Here is a 27,462-nt window from a genome sequence, read left to right as displayed (position 1 = left end):
GGGCTCCGTGGTGCCAGAGCTCTCCAAAACTCACTTATTAAAATCATCCCGCCCAGAGCAGCACCGATTCGCAGCCTGCGTGACAAAGAGGGACCCCTGCTGGGGTGGTGTGGGGGGGGGTCCTATTGTAAGCACCCCAAGAGCGGGGAGGGCTTCCCCCAGAGCGGAACTCTAAGTCCTGTCACCTACGCTTCGTTTTCCGGCGTGCAAGGAATGTGCACATGACAGCACTAGGGATGGCCATGCGCACATCTCCACTTTGGAATCACAAAGGCCCCTTACTCTGGGATTTCTTTAATCAACTGCTTACAGGCAGATATGATATGATACATCAACAGATACTTAATAAAAGCACCTGCCCATAATACTACACACAGCATAAACAGCTACAGTACTGCAGACGCAAACAGGCCACTTCTTCCGAGGCCATTACACTTCAGAACAACTACATCCATAACAGAGAGAATATGGCATGAAGCCTACCTGGTCCTCAAGCGGATTCGTAGCAATCCTTGGCTCCAGAAAGCTGGTGAGATTTTTTTCTAGAAAGTTCTTGCAAAAACTGAGCCAGGAGAAGTGAGGAGGATGAGCAGGTTTGGCCTAGAGCCTCATAGGGATCGAGTTTGCCTGCCGAGGACGGAACTCCGCTCCGTTCACTGGGAGTCCCCTGCCCTCTGACTCATGTGTATCACCTCTCAGCTATGCATCTGACAGTACTGACATCACTGGCAGTGGGGGCGTCCTCCTGCATCCCCCCCCCCTCCATTCTCCGCCTCCCAGTGCCCCCCACCCTCCCTCATCCTCACGCATATAAACACAAGGGTGGCGCCACTGAGAGAGGCAGGGAGGAGACAGGGTGCGCAATGGAAAAACACGCCTAGCTGTGGAGAAATGATGCACAGGCTGGTCTAGGATGGGGGGCTGTGGGACCGGGAGGACACGAAGAATTAGAGAGGTGTGTAAGGGGATTGAAGGGGCAGGGGAACAGCAAGGTATGGAAGATCGGGAGAAAGGCCTTCACAAGCATTATTCTAGCCTGAACTACTAAATTAAGCTCTCCAAACACCAAGCTTAGCATAAATGAGTAGTACACTGCAGACTTTTTGCCCACTCGTATGAATGACGTCCAGATCAAAGTTCGCAGCCATTTTTTCCACTTGTTCTCACATTAACTTTCCGTCCTGAAGACAACAAGCTATCTGTGGAGAATGCCCCCCTGCACCCCCCACGCACATGGAGTAATTCACAGCCTCGTCCCCCTCTGCCCCTTTGCTAGCCCCTTCCATCCGTATAAAACCATGGTTACGGGGACAGTGTTGGGCTCAGAGTGTCAGGACGCTGGCACACCCCAGGGTCGGCACAGTGGTTTCACCGCTGGATGCCCAAGAAAGGCCCTTAACTCCAACTGCCCCAGAAACTGCCTGACCCCTCTTTCTCAAACGTACTTCTCTTTGGATGAAAGCATCGACTAAATAAATAAAAAATGAACCAGAACCCAAAGTCATTTTCCAGGCTAACAGATGACCTGGAGGAAGTACCATCTCAGCATGGGTGATGGGGGGGGGGGGTTGCTAACACTTTTACATGGAGTTCTTTGAGTGTGATACATGTGTAGCCCGGAGGTTAAATACCCTCTGAGTGTTTGATTAACCGGATAACCTCCGCTTAAACCCACATGACAGCTAATCCATTAACAGCCCCCCTGGGTGATCCCATGATTCAGGTGTTGTCCTGGTCTTCTGTTTGACAGCTGAGTGTTTTTCGGGCATCTCCGATAAAGAGCATGATTTTTTAAACTTTTAAAGATCCCTAAAAGATATCAGTCTGTCATAGCAGGCTGTTATTTTTGTGTTATGTCCTTCTCAGAAAAAGCATCCTTTGAAACTAAATAGGTGGTCATATCCTGAAATTGGAATAAGCGACTCTTGTAATATGAATACTTAACGGAAGAACAAGTATCTCTGGTGTCAGCAGGTGACTTTCAAACACCATCAAAAAGGGTTGAAAAGTGCAGCTAATTCATGCTGTGATTCGTAGTAGGACACTCAGGGGTTAAGATGATACTGATCATTTCTGGTAAACTGCTTCATTCACAGGAAGACCAGCAGAGTGAACACCTATATATGCAAATCTCGATTTATGTAAAAACCAATTTAAGTAAATCTGGATTGATGCAAAAAAACATCCGTGATGGGTGGTAAATCAGAATTACGTAAAACACGACACTCGTACCTGTAGGCCAGGCCTGCACGTGGCTGCAGCTTCAGCGGCTATGGTCTGGATCTCAGCCTGACCTTGTCCTCAGATCGCGCCAGAGCTGGTCTGCCATCTCTTCCAAGACAAACGCCTGCACGAGGAGCCACCACTGAGTGGCCAGACCAAGCCGGTCTGGCAGAGCGCCATCCTGGTGACAGCACAGGCCACCTGCAGAATTCCCCGTGGCATTTCGCGTTTGCCGGACAACTCTGTCAGCCACAGAATGTTCTAGCTGTTCTACCAGCTACTCAATGGCTCCTCATCTTCCAGGGCAATGAGGGAACGGCTGGCCAGAAGTCAAAGAGGACCACAGTAAGAATGTTGTTTTTTTAAGCGTTTTTGACCGTGCTCAGCTGGACAGAGCATGACATTACAGTGGCTACGGGGAAAAGAGAGATACTGACAAAAAAGGGCAAGGGTTCGATGCACTCTCCAAATTCAACAGCCTGCATCTGCAATGCATCTGGAATGTGGAGAATTCTGATGACCTGACTAAATGAATGAGCTCACAAAGTTAATGAGCAAATCGTCCCACTGGCCAGGAGAAAAGGTTTCATACAGACACAATGTCCAATTACAAATCTGGGTTGAGATAACGACTCAGTGAATAAATATCTTTTTAAGTGTTGATTACACATATACTCGTGCTTGTTCTAATTTTAATATGAAAACAGCAGATGTCAACAGCATGACTTTCCCTGTTAATATTACATCATGGTAACAAAGTTGTTTCTGTGCTTATTTCTACCCCATCACGATGGAAAATAGGCAGATCCTTTAAACAACAAACATACGTATTTATGTTTGATTTTCCTTACAACCTCGGCCCCAACCTTTTGTGTAACGGGCACCCACTGCATCTCTCCCTTAACATTTCAGCAATGCTGTACCCAGTGGAGAACAGAAACGCAGCTGTACAGTACCTGACGGGGAACAGAAATGTTTCTATACCCATTGGGGAGCATGAACGCCACCATACTGGAAGAGGAATGGAAACACTGCCATTCCCGATGGGGAACTGAAACATTGCCGTACTCGAAAAGGAATGGAAATGCTGCCATACCTGACAAGGAACAGAAACAGCACCATTCCCAAAAAGGAACAGAAAAGCTGCTGTAACTAATGGGGAACTGAAAGACCGCCATACCCGACGGGGAACGAAAATGTCAGAGTACCCGACAAAAAACAGAATCCACGCCATATTCCTCAGGGAAAGGCAATGCCACCATATCCAACGGGGAACAGAAACGCCACCGTACTTGACAAGAAACGTAAACGCTGCTATACCTAATGGGGAACAGAAACATTGCCATACTCAGTGGGGAACGGAAATGTCGCCATACCCAACAAAGAATGGAACCACTGCCGTACCCAATGGGGAACAGAAATAGCAGCACACTTGATAGGAATGGAAAAGCTGCCACAATCAATGGGGAATGTAAACTCTGCTGCACCTGATGAGGAACGGAAACTCCGCCATATCTGACAAGGAATGGAATCCCCTTCATACCTGGTAGGGAACAGAAACACAAGCAGACTCAACAGGGTATGGATACTGCACTATAGCTGATGGGGAACAGGAACCCCGGCGTACCGGACGAGGAACTTAAATGCTGCTGTATATGATGGAGAACAAAAACACCAGTGCACTCAATGGGGAACGGGAAGTCCGGGGTTGTGAAGATTAGAGAAACTGCATGTCCTACAATGGAAAATAGGCTGCTTATGTCCTGCGAATGGGAATCTTGCGTGGTGGACAAATGAGACACAAACATCTGACCCCTAGGCACCCCCCACTGTGAGACACAAATGGGACTCCCCGACTGCCCCCACTCTGCTGTGCATGCCGAATCAGGACAGACATCATAATGGTCCATGAGATGGCCATCTGAGATTCCAGAAGGTCCCCCCAGTGTGTGTGTGTGTTCCCTCCTCATTCACAACACAGCATACTGTGAGTATCTGGGGATGTTCAAGGGCCACATTTTGCTCCCAGGATGAGTCACGACGGCCAGTATTTACCAGAGCAGTCAGGAATGTTTATCACCATATGGCACGGCACAAGTACACCTGTGAACAAACCACATGTTCCTTGCTCCTGCCCAAGCGGAGAGGTGAGAAAGAGGGAATGACTGACGAAGAAGGTATGAAAGTCTGTCTGAGAAGACTCAGGATTTGGGCTGCTTCAACTTGGCACAGATATGCCAAAGGTAAGTACTTCTACTCCATACTCAGCATGGTTCAAGAGCCAAAAGTTGTTCCGACTAATGGAAGCTTTTAAATGCATGGCATTAAAAATGCATTTTAAAAGCATCGTCAGGAAAATTTGCAGAGATGAGCAGACCTGCAAAATGAATAGAGTAGCGAGATTGGAAAAAAAATATATATAAGCATTTTTTTTATGCTATAGCTAGTGGATCCTAAAAACAAGAGCTGAAAGTATCCATCGGAAGTCCTTGCAGAGTAATATATAATAGAAATCACCTCAGGTTTCCCAGAATGCCTTACTTTGGCAGGGCAGTCATCCAAATTTCCGGAGTGCCTCTGCAACATGCAGACAACCCACGCACGTCATTCGGCAGCTCGGGTTTCACGTGACCAATCAAGAAGCGGTGGGTACAACCGTCCACCAATGAGACGCCTCCGGTAGATAAATGGGTGCAGACTGTCATATAAATAGCCAGGGGCTTAATGACGGGTCATTACGGTATCAGGTGGACTGATTAAATGACTTGAACAGTCTATGGATAGTGCATAACATGGGGTTGGCCACGGTGCTTCACGCAACATGCACACCTCATTCAATGACCACACTCCATTCTTTAACACCCTCTATCTGCTCCTGAGCCACTTGCTGCCAATGAATCGATACAAGAGTGCTGATCTGGGCTAGCTTGTCATTAGAGGTGACATAATGTCTCCGGGAAAGCGATCGGGCCGCTCCGGTTGCGGCGAGGCCCGGTCCGGCCCGTTTGAAGCGGCGGCTGCCTGTGGTCGGGGTGCGGACTCGGCAGGGATGTGTAGCGCGTCATTCCGTGCATTCTGCAAAACCAGAGCGGGCCGAACCGCAGGGGCCGGCCCCTCCGCTCTCCCTGCGGCCAAGCCTGGGAAGAGGGTTCTTTCATTTACAGAGACGGGGCAAGAAGAAACTGGACGACCGCAGTGGACTTTTTAAAAACAAATTAAAAGGCCAATTTTATTATAACGAGTTGGATGTCCAGCCCGGGCCTGTGGGTGACGTCAACGCTTTCATCACCTTCACGTGGGACAAAGCCCCTGTGTACCTTGGGACATGTGGGAAAACAGCAACGGAACAGGAAGACCTCATATTAGATGGTTCATCGAAAGTGTGGGGGGGGGGGGGGGTGTAGCTGAAAGGGATAGGGCACTGCGCCTGTGATTGGAAAGTTGCTTGTTTAAATCCCAGGGTCAGCAGAGTGATTTTACCACTGGGCCCTTGAGCAAGACCCTTAAGCTCCAATTGTTCCAGAGACTGACACTGACCTTCTCAAAAAAATGTACTTTGCTTTGGATAAACGTAAGTGTGAAAATTCTCACCTCGTGCCTCCTGTCTAAAATGGCCATTAAGCAAGGAGTCTGAGGTTTCATCCCTTGCAGTGTGATCTAGGGCCATGGCACGGGACCCTGGCCATTCTGCCTGGTCCTTTTGACGTTCTCCCAAACATCCACAAGGAGGGAGAGCACTGTGATGGATCTACTTTGGTTACAATCGGCATTCTGTTCGGCTTTACTGTGTTTATTATTACAATGAATAAACTCGGCACATTGAATCCCGGCACATTCCAAACACCGGTGCTGATGTCACCTGGCGGAAAATTAGTCGCATGTCTCAAGGAGCGAAAGGGTGCCATCTTGTCAAGGTTCTCTTTAAAGTCCTGATCCATTCGAAACTGCATGCGAGGTCCTGCGTTGTCGCATCCCAGGGTGTTGGTGTATCGCTGCTCCTGCGAAGGTCCCACTTTACAGCTCAGGGGTGACATGGACGGGCCTCGTAAATAGCACCATAGCCACCTGCTGAAGGCCATTTGGAGCTATTTAGGGATTATGGTCAGAAGTAGGTGGTCCAAGGGAGTGTGCAAAAATACGGAATATACAACATATGAATGCCCCCTACTGGTTCACACCCAAAGCCAAGATTGCCAGTGGTGCCAAGTGCAAAGGTCAGTCATTAAGGCCCATGTGCTACATGACATCACACCAAGTCCAGGTCCCTGGGGACAAACTTGTCACCACCTGTTAAGTCACCTCTTTGGACCACCATGCCAGAGACGACATGTCACAACATCTTTCTGCACACATGCATTTGCTTGATTAATTTTTCTCCCTTGGGGATCCTGTATTCACCTTATTTGTGTCGGTGACTAATGTATCTGTCTGTATGCCAGTGATCATGTAAGGACGTCTGAGCTGTCACATGTCACCCAGAGCAACTCTGCCACATCACCTCAGACCTCCATGTAGGACTGCCAGCCCTGTCTTGAGATGGTCTGGCACAATGATTCCTAGTGATTGCATTGCCAATGCCAGTCTTCTGTTTTCTGACCAAAATGTTGGCTTGGGGTTTATGAAGAAAGCTGTGGGCACACCTCCCTAAATTACTGAGGGGGCACTTTGAAGGGATGTGTCCCAAGCCCATACTAGAACCACAGAGTCAGATTGGATGGGGCTGAAAGTGTAGGCAGTGCATTCCGGTTTCCACTCTGATCCGGAGCACTGGAGTGACCTCATCATCCATAAAGGAGGAAGATGCTGAGGACCTCGGAGATCCCAGCGGGAACTTCAGCCCACCTTCGCAGTCAACATGGAGAGAAACATAGCATCCTGAAGCTTTGATATGACACAGGAGGAAAGCAACAGATATGAGAAGCTTCTGGAAGACCCCCACCATCACTCACTGGTAACAGCACAAAGAAAGGACTCAAGGACCAGCAGCCAAGGTCAGACCATAATGCCTCCCACAGAGAGACACAAAACAGCTCTGCACCTGAAAACCTCTGGACGCCCCTTTACTATACGATAAAAGCTAAACTACCATGCCTGCTCCAATGTGCGGCCAACGCCCCGCATGTGAGTCAGCCCCGCACCTGTAACTGATAGGCGCCATCACAACGAGAGAAGGTGATACTGGGACCCACACACATGCCTCTCGTTGCTGTCACTCCCTGCACAGCTGGATACCCCCACCCCAACAGCTGTTCACACTGATCACAGATCAGATTAATTTTTTCCCCATAAAGCTCCAAATATTTATAAAGGTGTGACTCTAACCCTACCATACAAAAGTCAGGGGTCTCTGATGGTAAGACTCAGAGCCAAAAAGAAACGACTAGGCAGAATTTGGAAGTGATATACAGTACTGTATATACAGCAGTCCAAAGAAATGTTTAAAGCTGTTTATCTGGGTAGCAAGTGTACTTTGGCTTAGAACAAAAAACACAATTTGACATTAGAACATGTGCAAATTAAGAGTAACACAATAAAAACTAGTAATAGGTTTTTCTGTTTTCTAAAAAGTTACTGATATCTAGTTGAATGGCTAGATGAACACCGCTTCAGTTCCCAAACTTCTCCTCAGGGGCACCTCAGCCGTTCCATGATTTTGTTAAATTTCATCAACAGCTCAATTAAATAATTAAATATATTGGTTTAAAAAGTCAGTGACAGACTGACCAGCTGTATGAGGTGTGCTAGTGGCCAAGTCAAACAATACATAGCTGCACTGGACGGTCACTGCAAACACTAGGATGATTTTAGCAGAGGTTGACACACTTTGACAGGCATAATATTAAAGTTTTATACCAACACAAGGATAATCTCAACATCATTTTCTTTGCCTACCTAAGACATTTGCAACAGCATTTACTGACACACCTGCCGTAAGAACCTCAGGACTATGCGGAACTGCTGACAGCGAGAAACAGCAAAATGATTATATCCAAAGAGCCACACAGAGATAACGTCATAAAGTAACAGCACTGACACGCTGTATATCGCAAATTACAAATTTTCAAAAAGTGTATGCTAAAAAAGACCTGCTTAAAAATATTACGGGTCAAAATGGCAATAACGTCCATAAAACAAACATAAAACACGTTTTAGAAGCAAAAATTAATTCCTCAATAAAACCCTTCTTTTTAGGTATATAGTCAGTAACACACGAAAAATAATATTCAGATGCATACCCTTACAGTACATATGAGAGAAAGATAAAGATTCTCTCCAGACCTCTGTACTCATTTTCGTTCTCACATTCTGAAGTCGCAGTAAATGCACTTTTTTTCTCCATTCGTCACAGCAGAGTGACGGTAGCTCATCCCAGGGTGCATGTGTGCGGGCGCGCGCTTCCTCTCCTCCGTAACCGCTCTCCCCAGGGCGCTAACCTCCCTTGGCGGCGTCTGCAGACGTGGCCGGCCCCAAAGAATCCCCCTGTCGATCGCCCCGGGCCTCACTCACCGTCTCGCCAGCTTCTGGGACTGCCGTCAGGACGCACAAAAGCCTTCAGAGCGGCGAAGGGCTGCAGGCGCAGGGCACAATGGTCCCACCTCTGTGCGCCGGGCGCGATTCCCTCCCCTCTCCTAATCCCCTCTCTCCCTGCCACCGCGCACTGCGCTCCGAGCTATTCCAGAAATGCCGCGGGCCGTGCCGTGGCCAAATATGGGAAGAGCGTCGGTAAAAACCGCCGCTGAGCGTCTGGGCTGTCGCATGGCCCCCTGCTGGGCACACTGAAGAGCTCCTCCTGCTCCCCTCCTTCCCAGACTCTGCCTCTGCGTTTAACCCTGACCCCCACCCCTCCCAGACTCTACCTCTGCGTTTACCCCAAGCCCTCCTCCCTTCAGGAGTCTGCCTCTGTGTTTACCCCCAGCTCCCTACCTCTCAGACTCTGCCTCTGTTATTACCCCAGTCTTCCTCCCTCCAGGGACTCTGCCTCTGTATTTACCCCCAGCCCCCTACCTCCAGATTGTGCCTCTGAGTTAACCCCTGACCCCCCTCCCTCCCAGACGCTCCCTCTGCATTTATCCCGGTCTGCTGCAAACCTCCTCACAGCCTCGTACTGGTCTGCATCTAAAGTTTCCAAGAACGGCTCCGAAAAACTTGTTCAGAATTTTTTTCCGACTTCTCTTCCAGCTAAACTCTATCCTCCCTCCAAGCTCGTCCAACTGAAAGTCGACATTTGATTTTCCATTTGCTTCTACGATGATTTTGATCAATTATTATGATGTTTTCCATTAATTTTATTCTACACGGTTTCTCTGATGACTTTGATGAAGTCAATCGGTTGGTGCTTTCTCAGAACATCCCAGCATCACCAGACCATGGTGGGGGGAGGTCATGGTGCTGAGAGCCTGGTATGCATATGACAGTCCATACAGAGACTATAGTCTCCCCCAAGATGTAACCTTGGCAGCAGCAGCTGTCGAGCTCTGGGGGTCTATAGGAGGAGCTGAGATAAGAGATGAAGCAAAAGCACCTGTGACATGAAGGAGAACGCAGACAAATGCAGACGAACGCAGACGAACGCAGACGAATGCAGATGAACGCAGCATGCACAGACAACAGTGCAGGGCTACAGACCACCGAATATCTACTCACTTCATCTCATATAGACCATGAGGCTGACCATCACACCAACAAATCAGAACTGAGTGACCCTCCAGTATTAACTCATTGTGATAAAGTGTGTTTCTTGCACAGCCAGTTAGGACGCTGTGCCAGTAATCAGAAGGTTGCTGGTACAATTCTCAGGGTGAGTGGACTGATTTCACCACCCGACCCCTGAGCATTGCCCTCATCAGTTCACCAATTGCTCCAGGGATTGACTGACACTGCTGTCTCAACTACACAATGCTTTGGATGAAAATGTCTGCCAAAAAAAAAACAAAAGTTAACTCCAATCAATGCATTTTTACAGGATTCCTACAAACTGCCTGAAGAAAATTTCTTTCTTTGGCAGTGCCGATCCTTTATCTTTCCCAATGGAACCCCCCGAACTTCTGAACACTAAGAGTATTGCAGTCACAGTTACTATAAAATCATTCTGCTTCATGCATTACAAAATAAAAATAAAAACAGCCCATTCCAGTGGCCGAATCTCACAACAGCGTTAGCATTCCGCAAAATTGACACACTGGCTACAGGTCGCTTTGGACATCCAGACTTTGGAGCCAGACAGTCGTGGGGACCCCCAAGAGACCCCCTCCCAAACCCCTGGGCTGATCACGGGGCACTGAAAATGGGGGGGGGGATTCGCTTACACCCCCGGGTCGCCACTGCAGAGACTGACGCCCAGCTATTTTAAAGGCAGCTATTTAGGTCCTGACTGACAGGCAGACGAGTCACTTTAGGGCCCAGTACACTCCGAAAAGGGGGGCAGAGGAGAGGAAATGTCCCAAATGTCCTCACCTGTCATCGTCCACCCCTGATCAACTGGCACAGCAGCTACATGACACTATTCTCTTCATGCCAGACAAGTTTACAGCAGAACCCTACATGAAGAGGCCAGGCTACAAACAGCTAAAGATGGGCAGTATAAGAAAAGCCATTTTTAAAAATGTCAAACAAGCCCCGATGCAGCACTGTCAACAAACGGCACAGAGAAGAGAGGCCAGGGACAGGCGACAAAAACGACACGATCCTCGATTGCCAGAAGCTGTCCGGCGAGGTTTGCTGACAGCACACCGCCAATCGCCTGCTCAAAAGGTGGCCACGGAGGACGGCCAGGATGTCTGAAGCGAGAAACCCTGAATCCCACAAAGTCACACGGAAGGGAGTGGAGGAGAAAAATCAGCGATGGCGTGACAGCATGGCCAGCTCGGGGGGCGGCTCGCGTCGGAGCATGTCACGCGCCGTTTACGGTCCACAGCCCAGATGTTCCTCACCCCCGGGGCCTGGAAGCCATGACGCGTCGCGGTTGTTTACACTTTGCACTGCACGCTGCCCCAAGACCTAAACACTGTCACAGTGACAGGTTGGAGCGCTCCGGTGCATGGGGGTGGAGATAAACATTTAACCCTCTGCCCCACGCTTTAACTTCCTGCTGAAGGGACAAAAGCGGGTGGGATATCTTTAGAGTCCCACACAGGAGGGGCAGGATGACTTCACTGCAGTTAGAGCGTCGCTCTCACATGCTGCCTCGTGGGGAAGCATGATGGGATATTTGAAAACCAAAGAATTCCTGTGTGCTTATACAAAGGGCAAATAAAGAATCACTGTCATGTATGCTATTAAGGGGCATTTAGCCTTCAGAAAAACTGTCAAAGGAAACATAACTCCTCACAAGGATATAGTCGTCCATAATCAGGACTATCCATACTGGAAAATTGTGTTTTGGAAAATATATATGAGGGACTGGTCTTGGTGGGTGTCCCCTGTAACACACAAGGCAATTTCAAGACAATTTACAAGTTAATACACACAAAACTTTACAAATACTTCTAACACTAGACCAGGGTAGGGAACCTGATCCGTGGAGAGCCAAATCAGTCAAAAACAGTGATAGATAGATATATCATCATTAAATTCCCATAAAACTACACATATGACCCGTCCTGCACTCAGAATATTATGAAGTTGGACAATGCTACCTCTGCCATACGTCTTCCCATCCTTAAACTGCAGGCCTGCGTCCACATTGTCCATTTTAAATGTCATAATTACAATGCCAATAATCACCTAATATAAAAATAACTGTGGTGCTGACTAACAGCTAGCGATTAGCAGGTATGTCACTTGGCGAATGATCTTAACGTTGAGGAATGAATCTGAGGTAATGCTTCTGGAAACTGTTTCTGGCCTGGACAGTGTCTGACCTTAACCGCAAGGGGTTAAAGAAAAGAAATAACACGGTTCGTGTGAAAACAACGCTCACTCCACCACGTCTCGGATGAAATCGCCCGATCACACGCAGACTGACATTAGTCAGACAGAGACAGCCGCCCCTTATCGACACGGATACAGCCGGCGTAGCCAGATAAGGCTGACCCCAGCTGGTTTTGTGACAGAACCGTGAGACAGACATATTTCTCATGTTTTCTGCTCAGACACTTAGCATAATGTGGTCACAACGGAGCAGAGAGGGGACCCCTCACCCTACTTCTGATAAGCTCGTATATGATGAGTGTGTCTGGCTCTGTGGGTTAAGACTCTGCACCAATGGTTGGAGGGTCGCCAGGTCAAATCATACAGGGGGTTCGCCATTGGGCCCTTGAGCAAGGCCCATAACAGCAATTGCTCCAGGGCCTGGCTAACCTTGCTTTCTTAATTCTATGCTTTTAAGATTTATCACACACATGTTATGCAGTGTAATGTATTACCTATTCCTAGTAAAATGTGTATCTGCTAAGTAGATAAATGCATTGCATAAATGTTCTGCTGTTCCTGCACCCACATCCACATGCATACGGTGCTTGAGTATACATGTAACAGCCGTGTGGCTGTTCTCAGAGTTCCCAGTGTAGAAGGGGATACATGACAACAGACTCATTCATTCTGAAAAACATATTGGTTATCCCACCGTTGGCCGAGCCATCCAAGGCATTGGTCACTGCACCTCTGAGAAACACAGAATCAACCTCACTGCCAGTCACCAGCCTGGCAGATAAACTCATTTCTCCATGAAGCCATTCTCCGTCTGAAGCCAACCATCTGCACAATCGTTTCAAAGGAAGCTGCATCCAGCCCATTAACAGGGTTGCCAACTTTAGTCAGGGGGCTGGAGAGATTTTCAATTCAAGACAAGTCCGTACTCATTTACATGGATGTAAGAGTTTCATTACCTTGTAAATAGTCAACAGGGTTTACAAATTACCCCAACAGTTTTTATGTAGCTAAGTTTAGGTTTATAATGGAATAATATAGATTTTCCGTAGGATTTTTTGTGTGAGTCTGAAAGCCTTAGTGTCATGCCAAACGTATGACAGTCAGCAGCCCTGCATTAACCCAATGTGATGTTACTCACCCTCTGTGTTGTCCTCAGAGCGCGGGGTGAAATTCTCATATGAATCCCAGCGGATGAGTGGGTCTTGGGTATTGTAGTCCACGGAAACGCTGGGTCCATTCTCCAGGTGGTCCATCCCTGCCGGGTAAATAAAATGGTTCTCAAGGGTGGCTGGGCCTCATTCCCATTATTACATAGGTACACACTGCCAGCTCATACCTTGGATTTTCTCTGGCCCAAAGGAGAAAACAAACTCCACCTTCCCATACTCTGGGAATCGCTCATCTGGTTCAGGAAAAAAGAGAGATCAAAAACACAGAAATAGCAAGGCTAAAATGCAGCTTTCAGACATTAGCCCACGGCTGGATCTCACTCCTACATGTGTGGCTCTGTTCCAGGATAAATTACAGCTCCATATAGATTATACATTTAATTCCCCAAGGTATTTGCAGAGTACAAAATGTTGGCCAGGGTTCCGGAACAAAACGGCCAGTTATTTTGAGCATTAAACGTCTTTGAAAAAAAACCCTGTCTCATTTAGCGATCCGTGTCCATGCTAATGCTAATGGCATCGTGCCGGCCTCACCTCTGAAGGTCTCGTCCAGCTCGTCCTTGCCGAAGACGATGCCCAGGTCGTGCACGGCGCAGGTGTGGAACTGCACTCGGAAGATGACGTCCCTAGTGGGGCTGCGGAAGCGCTTGTGGTAACATTTGAGCTGCGGGGAAGAACAGGATGCCAGGGAGGGAAGTATTAGCCGGAAGCTACGAGTGCTTACCCGAAGCAGGTCAAGGAGAAATCTCCCTACATCTCTCTGTCCCTGGCCACTGTGTGGCAGAGCATCCTCTAGCATGCCAGCCTACTGTCCTGGTGTTTGGACCCCCTTACATATATCCAGATACCCTCTAAAGAAAGCAGCAAAGCCACATAGACTCGTAAATACACATCCTCACCTTCCCCGGGCCAAATGTCACCAGGGCAGCCTGTTTTCGCACAGGCTATGGCCTTGTGCAGACAGAGAGAAGGCCTGGGAAGGAAATACTCCTTTAACCAGCAATGTTGGACATTTCAAGTCCAGGTAGAAACAAAATCTTGGTCTGGACCTGAAATGCCCAACACTGGGTCAGGTAACCCTAGAGCCTATCCCATATAGCAGAGGGGGCAGTCTGGACAGGATACCAGATGCTAATGACTAGTTACCTGGATAATGGACATTCACACTGTACATTCACACTGTAAATCCAAACTGTAGTCAGGTTCACGGTGGAAAATTGCAGCTCTTTACAGCTTTACAATACAGAGGAGAAGCTTCTTTTTATGGATCTCTGTTCCCTGCGCCAATCCAGTTACGCCTTGCTGCATTTTATCCAGTTTAACTCACAAGATGCACCCTGTAGGGCAACTTGTACCCCCCCCCCCCAATGTAATGAACTAAAGAAAAACATTCCATGGTCCTTTGCCAATGAAGAAAACCCAAACCCTCCACTGGCTGGACTGAAAAAACTATAATTACAAAATTCAGTGGGAGGGCAGATGGATACAGGGAATGTACAGGTTTTCTATTCATGGAGACGGAAGCAAAACAAACAAACTAAAATTGAGGAAGAGAGGAAAAAAGCCAAACATCCTGTGGTTTCTTTTGGCTAGAATGCGACAGAGGACAGCTCTCTCAAGGAGGGGGCACGTTGGATTTTTGGGGGTGGGGGCAAGGAAGCCCAGTCAATAAGCCAATTTTCAGAAAACAATACAACTCATATAATAGTAAAAATAGCCATTTGGGTTGCCCAGTACACTGATGAAGTATGACATAGGTTAAACCTACAGATGTGCAGTCTAGGAGAAGCCAACAAAAGTCTATTTAAAATTCTAATTTTACTGCCCTCAGAAGAGCAGAAAATAACATCATAATATGGGACAGAGACAATAAAAGTTGATTAAATGGTGCAATTTATGCAGCCCAGCATGGAATCACAAAAAAAGCACGCAATGCGGGTTAATGCGTATTTTCATTTGTTGATATTATAGCTATAATCTTAGTCATTTAAACTTGATTTATTGTCATGCATGACTAGTCCATATTGTTTGCTTTTAAAGCATTCCACGAAAACCAATACGCTCAGAGTAAATAACAGGCTAGCTTTGGCTTTGCAGAAAGTATAATACAACTCTAGCCCTCGAGTTATATCACAGTGAGAACATTAATAATGATGTGCATATCTTCATAATTAATGACATCATCTCACGACATGGCCAATCAGCTTCTTGGTGCTACCAACCACATCTTCTATAAAAAAACCTAATAGGTCTTACATAAGTTTTGCAGGCGACCGGAGGGGAAGCCTCCTAATCCTTGTCCAGTGGGGAATTCCTGAAAGCTGGACATCGTGTGCTAATGATAGCTTCAGTGAGGCGTGCCCCTACCCCAAACATTCATTTTAATGTGCCCCATTTGACAGATGTGCTGCCGGATGACCTGTTGTGAAACCAGAGGACAAACACACGTGTCCTCAGGCACTGAAACCGTGCTCATGCAGGACACTGGAGCCATGGCACTCCTGAAGAATTCTCGTAAAACTTCTCCTCTGGCCCACTTGGCCATCATTGGATCTAGCTGGACTCTAGGGTGGGAGAGTCCAGGCCTTGACGACCGATATTCGAGGGAATTTGAGTTCTCCATGTTATATGAATAAAGAATTTTCTTGGGTAGCTCAACATTCTGGTCATAGGTCAACTTTTATAGAAAGTTCCTTCCAGTCTAGGCCGGAGCCTTATGTCGCACTCTAGGTAAGCTTCACTCCATGACCCCTGAATATTCTTAATGTTTCAGGGGATTTTAATGGTTGTCTTATTAGATTCTTGATTTGTTTGGAAGATGTTCTGTAGCTTTTGCTTCAGTAAAACACTTGTATTCATTGGACGCTCAGCCTAGCTGCACTTCTGCCTATTTGACTCCTCGGTAGTCATGTCTGTAATGTGATATTTGCAATACTTGTATCTCGCTTTGGACTTAAGCATCTGCTAAATAAAATAAATCTAAATGAGCAAAGTCAGAAATAAAATCAGTAAGGGTGCCTGTGGTCTTACCAGAATATCGCCCTTGAGCAGAAGGCCTGGCTCGATGGTGATGCAGATGCTGGTATGACTGTCCCCTTGGACGTTGCTGTAGGATTCACACCAAAGAAGGGTATTAGGAATGCGGCTCCCCATCGGGCTCTAATCAGTAAATAAATCTGTGCGACATGCTGAGGGCTTCTTTTTCGATTCAATGCAATTCGAATTACATTTATATATCACCCTTCACAACAGGCTTGCACTTGACAAGAGTGTGTGGCAATCCATTACTATTTTGTTTTTACAAAATAGTGCATGAAATAGGGAAAAGGGAACAAAGAAAGAAAGAAAGAAAGAAAGAAGACAACAGAGGAAAAGAACCAAAAACTCCGAAATAGAGATAAAAAACCTCTGGGGGTCCAAGTTCGACTGACTGTCCAACCCCCCTGGGCATGCTAACATTAAAGAAAATGGAGGAAATGAGTCTGCTTTAACAAAAGCAAGGTGTCAGCTGTGGTTTCCTTTGTAATGCGCTGAGCATTATTCCACAAAGCGAACGACTACCATTCATGGCTAGCATAGCTAAGAGAACAAATGCCAGACTAGCTGCTCATACCAAAGGTGTTTATCTCAACCCGTCTGTGATCAGAAAAGGTGTCACTTGTGCAACATCAGAGGAATGAGGGAGCATTTGGCAAATGAGTATCCAGCCCCCAGTGACAGCCGTCACTTATTTCGGCTGGAAGCAGAGCTGATTAGCAGGTATGACACTCCAGTGCTTGCAAAAGACCTGTCCATGACAGCACAGCTGAGCGCATTCCCGCGGGAGAGCGGATAATCGGTAGCTAATCTCTTAATGAGGCACAGAGGCAGGAACCCCGTGACGAGCCAACCAGGTGGGGCCGCATGCCCGCCGGCGAGCCCCCGGTCCAACTAAGCCCGCTCATTGTGGCCATTTGGCACGGCAGCATTAGCGGTGAAAGAGCGGAGGGGGATGACGAGGGTGTGACTCTCTCTGGACGAGAAGACCACACTTGTCGAAGGTAAGATGTTATTTCAGACAATAAAACCAGAATCCCGGTTCCATCTGTGGCCATTAAGCCCATAATGTTGTAACAGCCCTCGTGGGAACCGGGAAACCCGAAACGGTGCCACCCTTTTTCACCACACTTTCCATGCACAGGGGAAACCTCTCCTTCTCCTGCACATCAATCTCCAGGAAAAAAACCTCCATATCCAAGACCTTCCCAGAAATACCCTGGGGAGCAGGGAAACTGGCGAGTTTGGAAGAACAACACATGTCTGCAGGTCACTCGGCTACCCTGTGATTTCTAACGTCAGTACAAGTCTATGCAAGTAGAGTCTGCTAGAAGGATGTGAAACAGATCAAAACTAAATAAAGCACATATGAATGTGTAAGAGTGTGTACTAAAAACGAGGGGGTGAGACCACCTCATTCCAAATGCCCCTTGATGTGTAGGGCGAGGGTTCAATACCTTCGCCCTACACATCAAGGGGCATTTGGAATGAAGGGAAACCAGAATGAAGGGAAACCAGAAGCCATTATTTGATGCCTATAAGCGTAGCGTGCAGCGAGCTGTGCCATCTAAGGGAAAATGAATGAGAGTCAGAGGTGGGGTCAGGGCGGAGGTTCTCTTACTAGATCCCAGATGTGTAGACGGGCTGCATGGCCTGGTAGATCTTGAGGAAGGGACGGCAACCTGGAGGAGGTATGGGGAAAACATGAGTAATGATGACGTCAACAATGATGTGGAGGGAAAGGATGCACAGGTGGACTGATCATGTCAGGAACGGCCCTCAGCCAAGCAGAATGGGCAGGATGCAAAGAGACACTCAATGGTGAGCAGCTGGGTTGGGGGGGGGGGGGCTGGGGGAATGGGCTTTGACAGCAGCCTGGCCGGCCAGCTGCTCTATAAGCCTGTTTTGTCAACATCCAGACAAGCCAGGCCATCTCTAATCACCTCTGGTAGGCCAGCAATGGTGCCCCTTTGTGGTTCCTCCGGGGAGAGCTAAGGGACTTGTCTGGCTCTACCCGCCCATCCACCACCCCCAAACCCACGTGGATCAACACCAGGGACTGATCGAATGCAAGTTTCAGTGTCAGCACTCCCGTCCCAGAAAACTTCACAGTCCAGAGGTGGGGGGGGGGGGGGGGGGGGGGGCCCAGGGAGGGTGTGGGGGCAGCTCTGGCAGTAAACTGTGCCAAGGGGTGGGGCAAGGCCAGTTGGCTGCCCCTCAGAAGACGACGTCTTAGTGGACTGACCTGCACTGATCGACACCATGGCCACGCCCACCCAACGTCAATCAAAGGAAGGAAGAGAGGAGACGTAGCGCTCACCTCCTTGGGACTCAAAGTTAGGTATCCCATGCATGATGACATGGTGCAGGAACAAGGGCTTGTTGTTTATCTTGATGTGTCCGGACAGCAGGCCGCTGAAGTACTGTACGTATCTGGCAAAGGGGAAGACTACGGCATTGCATGGCAGCCATACAGTAAGCCCATTATCACTGTGACATCACAAACCATGTGACATTAGGCCCCAAATACAGTAGGTTCATATTTTATATGCTTTCAAAATACACATCTTAAAATAACATCATACATCTTTTTTCTTTCTGATGAGCGAATTATGCTATTTTTATTTGATATTAATTCAATAAGAAAAATAAATGCTTAAATATGCACAGTTTGAAATGTTTTAATTTCCAGAACACGGCTCTCGTGTAAACTGAGAGCCCTCTGTGTATCTGCACAGCTGCGGTCCAGCGGACGTCACGGGGTCACCTATCAGCACCTGTACGCTAGCTGTGTTAGCTTTGCTAGCTTTGTCCTCCCTGCCAGGTGTTCGCAAGGTCACGCACTGCCACGACTGGCTAACTCCAAATGGAAAAACACCGCTGGATTCCCATCCAAGAGCAGCGACCCCCCGCTGCGCTGGGGGCAGGGGGGGTCTCAGAACAACCACCACGACAACCCTACTGCTCCTCTGCCTTCATCCTACCTCAAGGAGACCACAGCATGTCAGCAAGCTATCAACAGAGCCACGATACTATCTTATCTTTTTTCCTCAGCTGCATGGTCTCTTTAAATCTTTTGTAAAGGAGAATTTTGGGGGGGGCCTGAGTGGAGAACACCAGGAGTGTTCTGGAACACTTACATAATCGTCAGGGAGATTACGGGAAGTCTGAAGGTGTTGCAGGGAGAACTCTTCTTATTTCTCAAACAGAACAACGGAACAAGTTCCCTTTTTACTACGGCTCTGTGATCTCTGTCCAAGGAACGTGGAACGTAAGCAATGACTTTATACGTAGCACTGATTTAGCGCTGGACTAAATCCAAGGCCTTGATGGTCAGCATCTCAGGGGGGTGAAACGACTGTTACGTATGGATCTCAGCCTGCTGCTGATTCCAAGTCACCTCACTCTCCAAAAGACCACAGTCTGGACACCAGATAAAGAATCATACCAGATGTTTACATTCTACGCATAAGTCTATACCTTTACCCATCTAGTTCTTATGCTCATTGCATATCTACATTTATATTTAATTTTTTAACAGACAGTTTTATCCAAAGCATGGTACAACTGAGAAATCGGGGTCAGACAGGTCCCAGAGCAATAAGGGGTTCAGAGCCTGTACCAGCCCTCGGATTTGAACCGGTGACCTTCCGATTACAGGCACAGTGTCGAAATCTGAATATTATTGAAAACATTTGCGACTATCTTAAAAGACTTTAGCTGCCCTGCGACTGCCTTGAGGCATGCAAGAATATGATAACGGGTCATTCTATACCGGTATAGCAGGGGCTGTCAACTTCGCCCTATGCTGATGTCACACATACCTCCCGTAATAACTACAGACTAGGGGGCACAAGCTTTTGGCTAATTATATCTTGGTTAGGAAATAGCGGAGCAGATGCCTAGCGTCGAACATGGTTTTCTGAACCATTTTCAAGGCTCTGGCTTTGAGAAAAGGCAAGCCCATGCGTCTCGCTGGATCAGGCAGACAGATTAAGGTTTGCTCACTCTCACTTTTTGTAAACAATAAAAAAGGAACTGGGAAAAAAGAGCATCAGTAAGCACAAAAGGGGGCCTTCAGCACGTCCGTCTTCATCATTGTTCATTAGATGTTCTAGGAAGCATTTTTCCTTTCAAAGAAGATTTTTTTCCACCTAGATACCTGATACTGCACTGTTGAGGACTTTGCATCTTTCTACACTGTTCCGTGTAGCGTTACAGAGGATGCCGTATCCCAGTAACGGGATTAACTTTTAATTATAGTGCATAATGTGAAAAGGCATTAGAAGAAGAGGATCAGGATTAGATATCAAACCTTGGGACTACCGTGGTTCACAGATACTGTGGAGCCTGGTGAAAATGCACTAAGGACCCTGTTTTCATGGAAGTCATTCTACTCTGCTATATCAATTAGCTCTCGTTTGGAGATAAGAGGACAGAGTGAAAACGAGGCCCCCTTTAGTCTGGCAAAGAGGGAGAAATGAATCGCTGAACCGAGCCATTGATCTCAAGGCGGTCCACTCTGGCAGGGAATACAAGCCATTCAATAACAGCATGGAACAGGCTTCACTCATAAAGAAGACAGGAGACCCAACAGACAAACAGGAAGTGGAATGAAACTGACCTCTTCTGAGATGGTTGTCCCACAGGAAGTACTTTGTCTTCATAAAACCTCTTCATGGCAAATCTATCCAAGGCCTGGTCTGCACTGCATCCACAGATAAACGCGTTTTTAGTTTCTATTCTTTATAAACTCCTCATTTCTTTTTTACATATTCATAAGATTCTTTGCTTACAACAAGTCAGCTAGAGAAAAATACTCGACCGATCATTTGTTTCAGGATTCCTTTTTAAATGTTAAATTCATAAGTGAGGTCATTTTCCCGAGGCCATCCCTTTAAGACTTCCTTTTAAGGTTTTTAGTCCATGGCCATCCCTTTAAGAGCTCACCTGGCTGATATATTGCTGTAGTGCATGTACGCCGCAACCACCACCCCAGTCCGCCCACGATTCCCCTAGAAAGAAAGAGAGAGGCAGGACAAAAACAGGATGAGCATGGATTCTGGTCTTAGCATTTGCATCAGACAGAAATGTATGCTGGTCACTGAGACAGATGCAAGCAGGCTAATTCACTCATTGTCCAGTGATGAAGGAGGTTCTTCTTTTTAACCAAACAGTCATGCACAGCTGATTCTGTCCCCCATTCTGGGGCTGAGAAGTCCCTCACAAAATGGAACTATTTTACCACCGAGCACCACAGCTGGGAGCCCAAGAACAGACAATGAATGGAAGCATTTTAAAATAGATAAAAACTCAAGAAAAATCTAATAATGCTGCTTCCTCATCAGGTTAAATTTTGGCAAGAAGGAAAAAGAAACACTGGTCTCCATGACAACATTCTGTTTACCGCTCCTTGTTGGACATCATTAATAGTATGTTTTATTTATGCTGCATTATGCCTAACCCAAAGTAACAGTGTTTCGGGGGAATTATACAGTCATACAAGAGCTGACGTTTGTCATCAGTAAGATTTTTGTTCACGGTATTCAAATGGAGAATTGGTTGGTAACACTGTGGTTACTTTACACTGAGAAGCGGTTCCTACATAGAGGATGAGAGACAGTCGACAACATGTTTACTTTAAGTTTATCCACCGCGTTGCAAACTGTTAGGGGCCCGCTACATCTTCCCTGAGAGCTAAACCTCAGTGGATTGTCTCGACTAACCTGAAAACAAACAAGCCTGGATAGCATACGGAATTTTGAGGCTCGATCCGAAACGTTAGTATGGGAAGGCAGATGGAAGAGTGCTTTATGAACACCGCAGATATGCGAAACATGTACTTAAAGTGGTAAAGCTTTTGTAAGCCTTTCCTCACAAGTTTCCCCAAGTCCTAACCACCGTGTAGCACTGAACACACCCAAGGCCTCTTCAGTTCAAAACTGACTCACACTGGAAAGGGTGAGATGGCCATCTCTCCTTCTTAAGAGGACTCATATGGTGTTGATTAACCCTACAACCTTTACTCATTCCCCTCCCAGACAGTGCTGAGATAAGACAGCGATGGTTCTAAAAGTGACACATTGACAATGCAGCTGTTGAACGCCCCCTACTGTCGAGAAATGATCAACAAAACTGTCAACTCCCAGTGGCTTTCCCAGGAGACGGATTACATGACACATGCAGTAACTAAACAGATATAAACAGATGTAAACAGATATATTTATAACAGAGGAATTAGGATTTTCAGCTGTTCCATCCACTGTTGAGTAGCGTTCGGGAAGCCCCTTTGAGAAACGGGTGGCTCAGTGGAGGGTCGAGTGGGAGGAAAGGCTCCTCACTTTGTTGTGAAGCACCACCACATTGTGTGGGTCGGCGTTGAGCCAGGTGTCCATGGCCTTGCAGATGCTGCAGATCTTGTCCAGGGCTGGAGCGTGGTGGTCAGGCCAACCAAAGTCCAGAACCTGTGAGGAGAACATGAGCTGCATCAATGCCACAGTACCAAGGTATTCTGGAAAGTTCTGAATGACAAGCAGGGAATGCTGACCTTCGGGTTCAGCTTGTTTATGTCGTATCTCCTCTCGCTGAGGTTGAAGAGCTACAAACGCAACACACTTGCATCAGCGACATTTGCCAGAGAAGAGCTACGAACCTAATGTTGTGGCCACACCAGATTACTCACTCCAGAACAGATACAACAGGAAAGAGATGAAGACATAAGTCACATAAGGGTTAGGGTTAGGGTTAGGGCCAGATTCAAGAATTTCCCCAAGCGATCAATAAAGCTTATCTCATCTTATCTTATATTTCACCACCGCCGTTGGTGACTGAAATCATCTCACCAGGTAGTGCTCTCCATGCTTCGATCTCAGCATGGTAGCCACCTCTTTGAGGTTGGCGCTGTAGCTCTGCTCCTCGGCAGTGCTGGGGAAGGACACGGAGATGATGCGCTCGGTGATGTAGACCAGGTCCACCTCATAGTTCTCCTCCATAGCCTGGATCAGGCTCAGGCTCCTGTAGAACAGACAAGAGGAGATCACACAAGTCACGTTACCTGGGTGTCGTGCTTGCACACACATTTAGAGCCACGTCAATATGGTCCACAATCTAATACTTCTGCACTACGCAACAGCGTTAAATCATTACGGGCTATTTTAGTTTAATGAGCTTCTAAAATTCAGCACTGCACAGGTCATTAAAATGATAATGTTATGGCTGGTTTCCACAAAAACAAGAGGAAAACTACTCAGTAGATGAATAAATATAAATGTGTCTGTTTTAAGGCTACATACAAATTTCTAGCATTCCATTCGGGACTTTTGCTTTTAATAAGCAGGCCAAATGAAACAATTTAAGAGGAATAAGCCAGTTGTGAGACAAACATATCCACTGTGTGACAATGTATATTTCTAATCACATTTGGCAACATTACTGATCATTTGGTCAATGGAAAAAAATATTTTTGCATAAGATAAAGGCATATATCCAGATGTCAGATGTGGATCTGTCACATGGAAAGGCCAATGAATAGAGCACTATTAGTAAAATTATGAATCACAAACAGACAGATAGAGACATCTGCGAAACTCCAGTGCTGATCAGATGTTTTCCTGGAAAACATACTGACTCACAAGGTTAAGAATCATCTGCTCCTTGGTACATATTAACCATGGCCCACACATCAAAGCTGAGGGGGTTTGCATTAGCTACAGCGAAGCATGATTGCTATTGCAACACCAGATAAAGTGATTCAGGAGCTCTGTGACTAGGTCACAGACTGAAGGCCACAAAGTTAATGTGACCTGCACAAATCACCCAGTAAGGCAAATGCAGTTCCTTACATCCATCCATCCATCCATCCATCCATCCATCTATCCATCCATCCATCCATCATCCATCTATCCATTTATCCAATGAAACCTCAGATGACAGCATAAAAATATCAGCGCAGACTATTTTAGTTTTGAGTCTGCCTTCCGCAGCATCTCCAGTGTTTAGAACATCATAACGAGGGATCAATGTCCTCTTCCGGAGCACCAAGCACGATTCCCTTCAGAGAATTCCAAGCAAAGAATGTTCTAGCTAATTTTCCCAAGACCCTTACTGCAATTGTTTAAGACAAATCTGGTACAGTAAGTCCCCATAAGGACTTGGAGGTGAAGCGACCCCCCTACATTTAATATAGCTGGATGTGCAGCTGTGTTCAGGGTGACAATATATCTATGAAATGCTGAGGTCCTGTTTCCATCTGGAAACAAAGAAAAATCACAGCAAGTCACAGAACGTGTTCAATTCACAGGATTTACCGTGATGGTCTTCGTCGGGACTCCATTATTTTGGAGGATTTCGTTGAGCCCTGCGATCAAACAGACACAGTTAGGAGGAACCACAACACAGATCTAATGAAATATAAACTGCCAATATTATCTTCACAGAACGCAAAAACACATACACCCATTCATATTAATGACACATACTTACTTACACACTAGGCTGTAACGCATGAACCACGTCAAAGGGCGATTATCAACATAAAAGGCAGTTAAAATGATCCATTGCATGCCTTATTCCGTAGGAAAGGCTGGTGCTTATCCCAGGCAGAAGAGGGCACATACAGCGGATACCCAGGATGGAACGGCTGCTCATCATAGGACACATACAGTCACGGAGTGGAGCATTTCAAGATGCCGATTAACCTGCAGGACTGTGGCGGCAAACCCATGCGAAACTGGGAGAACTTGCAAAGCCCACCCATGGGATTCAAACCCCAACTCTACTGGTGCAAGGCAACAGTACTGGTCCCACTGTGTCACCCTAAATAAGACTCCAAAATGCAAACAATGACATGTGACCATAAAATGCAAACGATTAACCTATTATTACATATGAAACTGGTGGTATTAAACAAATAAGGACAATTTTAAGCTAACTACCGCAAATGAAGAGTTTCATGACAGGGACAATGTGACCAGAAGAGAAATATTAAATCAGAGATGAAAAGAACCTGGGAGTTTGGCATGAGCATCACTGTATTGTATCCAACTGCTAGATTTAGGTTCCCCCAGGGCAACCAACACATAGGTACCCAGAAGGGCACCTGAAAGGGGGGTAACCCCATCAGAATGTGTGTTTAGCTGGCCACCACAGTAGCTTCTCTACATGACTGCCTGTCCTGACACTATAATAGGCTTCCAGTTTGCAGCTCAAGACCAACAAAGGCTCTATTAAAGGGGTTTAAAAAGCCAGGCGCCCAGCACTAAAGGCACACAGAAGGCCCCCGTGTTTGCTCTCCGCTCTTAAAATCCTCCTGGAGCACGTGGTCTGCTCTGTAAGACCCTAAGACCTTTGAGAAGGAGCAGGCAGCTTCTACACGCTGAGCAGGAAGTGAGGGTGTGGAGACGAGGAAATACAGAGAGGGAGGCGTGAGTAAGGATACCATCCTCCATCACTGCATGCTTCTGTTACTCTGCTCCAGTGGTTTCATTAACCCCCTCAGATGACAAAATGAAACTAAGTAAATAAGTACAAATATGAGCACAGGTACTTTGTGGATTTCAGGGGGTTAAGGGTCTGGCACCAGGGCCCGACAGAGATGTGGTTAATGTGGGTACTCTGCCAAGTAAGGGATTTGAATATGGTGTCAATATGGCACAAAGGTGAGTCTGAATCAGACCAGCGCTTTCTGAGGAATCACAGACGCACAACAGAAATGAAGAAATATAACGTGCTTGCAGTGGTTCATATCACTTCCAGTTACTTCTAGACATCTGTACATTTTTGCCTGCGTTCAGCTGGGAAATTTATCTAGTCTGTGGAAGCGATTAGAATACGTTTTATTTCACATTTTATATGAGTGCAACCAACAAAACTGGTGCAGCATTTTATGTGAGGAAGCAGAATATTTGATGAGCTTCAGGCAGATTTCTTTTTTGTGAATGAAAGTGAGTTTCTAAGAGCCGGTTTCCTCTTTCCCTTGTGCTGGGGGGTGTGCCTAACGGCTTCTCACTTCCCATTCGGACCTCTGGCCTGGACTTTCATCGCACCCTGGATAGAGTCTGGATGCAGCTGTGCATCTTATTCTGTCAGATGCCTGTGGGTCCCTGACACCATGTCATTAGTTTGCTGCTCACACGCTTAAACACGGCCCTTCTCGTGCCCGCGTTCCTGCACATTGTTTTGTTTTGGGGGGTATGGAGACAGTAGTCATTTCTTAAAACCATAATTTCTGAGCAGGGAAATGACAGAGGCGCTCAGAGCCATAAAAAAAGCTATACTTTGCACACTGAAGGAACACAGATCTAAATTTGTTGTATGGGATAAATACACACAAAGCTGTCGCTTAAATTGCGACTGACTCACGGTCCGACATGAGGCGAAGCAGAACCCGGCCACTTAAGCTTCTCCGTTTCCCACAATCCTCTCCTCCCCTGTGTCTGATGACACGCTCTGCTCATCGCTTCGGGACTTAACCATTTCCGTAATTACCCTAAAAGAGACCCTAACCACCCCCCCCCCCCCTCACCAAGGAGGTATCCAAGGGAAACAGAATCCCCAGCGATACTGGTGACCATTATCGAAACCAGCTGTAAACACAGTCGGCCGGTGGGATCCAGCGAGTCAGTCGTGCAGGGCGGGAGAGGAAAGAGCAGGAGAAGCGGGGAGAAAGGGCCGGAGGATCCGGAACGTTCCTGCCCTACCTTAAAGAGGTAGCCCGTACTCCACCTCCAGGCCATCTTCAGGGAGGAGAAGCGCCTGCCCAGGGACTTGCTGGGATTCATGGCGGAGCGCTGGTGTTCCCTAGATCCCGTCCCCACCCTTGACGTCTTTAATCCACCCGGAAAATCGCTCTATTTCAGGATTAAACCATTAATAGGATGCCACATGTTTGCTGCCAGTCTTCAGCACGCTGCTTTGAAACGCCCTCCTGATCTCTCCGGATCCTTCTCTCACGCTTTCCGTTCGCGACTCTCCACCGCTGCCGCTGCTTCCCGTCTCCGGGCTGCCCCCTCTCTCTCTCTCTCCAGCTTTCACAATCTCACTCCCCTTCTTTCCCTGCCCCCCCACTTTCTTTACCTCTCTCCTCCTTCTCTCCTACCATTCTTCCCTCCGCCCCCTCCCTCCTATCCTCCCTCCCTCTTGCACCGATGTCCACATTGTAGTGGGT

At 47.1% G+C, this 27,462-nt stretch overlaps 1 protein-coding gene across 19 annotated transcripts in view; it reads right to left on the bottom strand.

The window, feature by feature from the left end:
- tns1b (tensin 1b) overlaps positions 1 to 27,462 on the bottom strand; it is a 174,858-nt gene that overhangs the window by 26,711 nt on the left and 120,685 nt on the right. For 18 of the 19 annotated variants that reach the window (XM_048977918.1, XM_048977916.1, XM_048977914.1 and 15 more), the window contains 12 exons: positions 24,605 to 24,654; positions 23,141 to 23,312; positions 22,846 to 22,896; positions 22,640 to 22,762; positions 21,249 to 21,313; positions 20,923 to 21,006; positions 18,619 to 18,731; positions 17,920 to 17,980; positions 16,293 to 16,368; positions 13,797 to 13,926; positions 13,430 to 13,495; positions 13,232 to 13,348 (listed from right to left, as the gene is read on the bottom strand). In XM_048977918.1, coding sequence (XP_048833875.1) covers positions 13,232 to 13,348; positions 13,430 to 13,495; positions 13,797 to 13,926; positions 16,293 to 16,368; positions 17,920 to 17,980; positions 18,619 to 18,731; positions 20,923 to 21,006; positions 21,249 to 21,313; positions 22,640 to 22,762; positions 22,846 to 22,896; positions 23,141 to 23,312; positions 24,605 to 24,654 — 1,108 coding nt within the window. Of the gene's footprint in view, positions 1 to 13,231; positions 13,349 to 13,429; positions 13,496 to 13,796; positions 13,927 to 16,292; positions 16,369 to 17,919; positions 17,981 to 18,618; positions 18,732 to 20,922; positions 21,007 to 21,248; positions 21,314 to 22,639; positions 22,763 to 22,845; positions 22,897 to 23,140; positions 23,313 to 24,604; positions 24,655 to 26,995; positions 27,323 to 27,462 lie in introns of those variants that run through there. The other variant, XM_048977927.1, reaches the window with a different exon arrangement.

Source organism: Brienomyrus brachyistius, chromosome 16 (assembly GCF_023856365.1).
Source record: "Brienomyrus brachyistius isolate T26 chromosome 16, BBRACH_0.4, whole genome shotgun sequence".
Taxonomy (NCBI): Eukaryota; Metazoa; Chordata; class Actinopteri; order Osteoglossiformes; family Mormyridae; genus Brienomyrus; species Brienomyrus brachyistius.
Note: the sequence above shows the minus strand (reverse complement) of the source record. Positions and strands in the feature narration are given on the sequence as shown.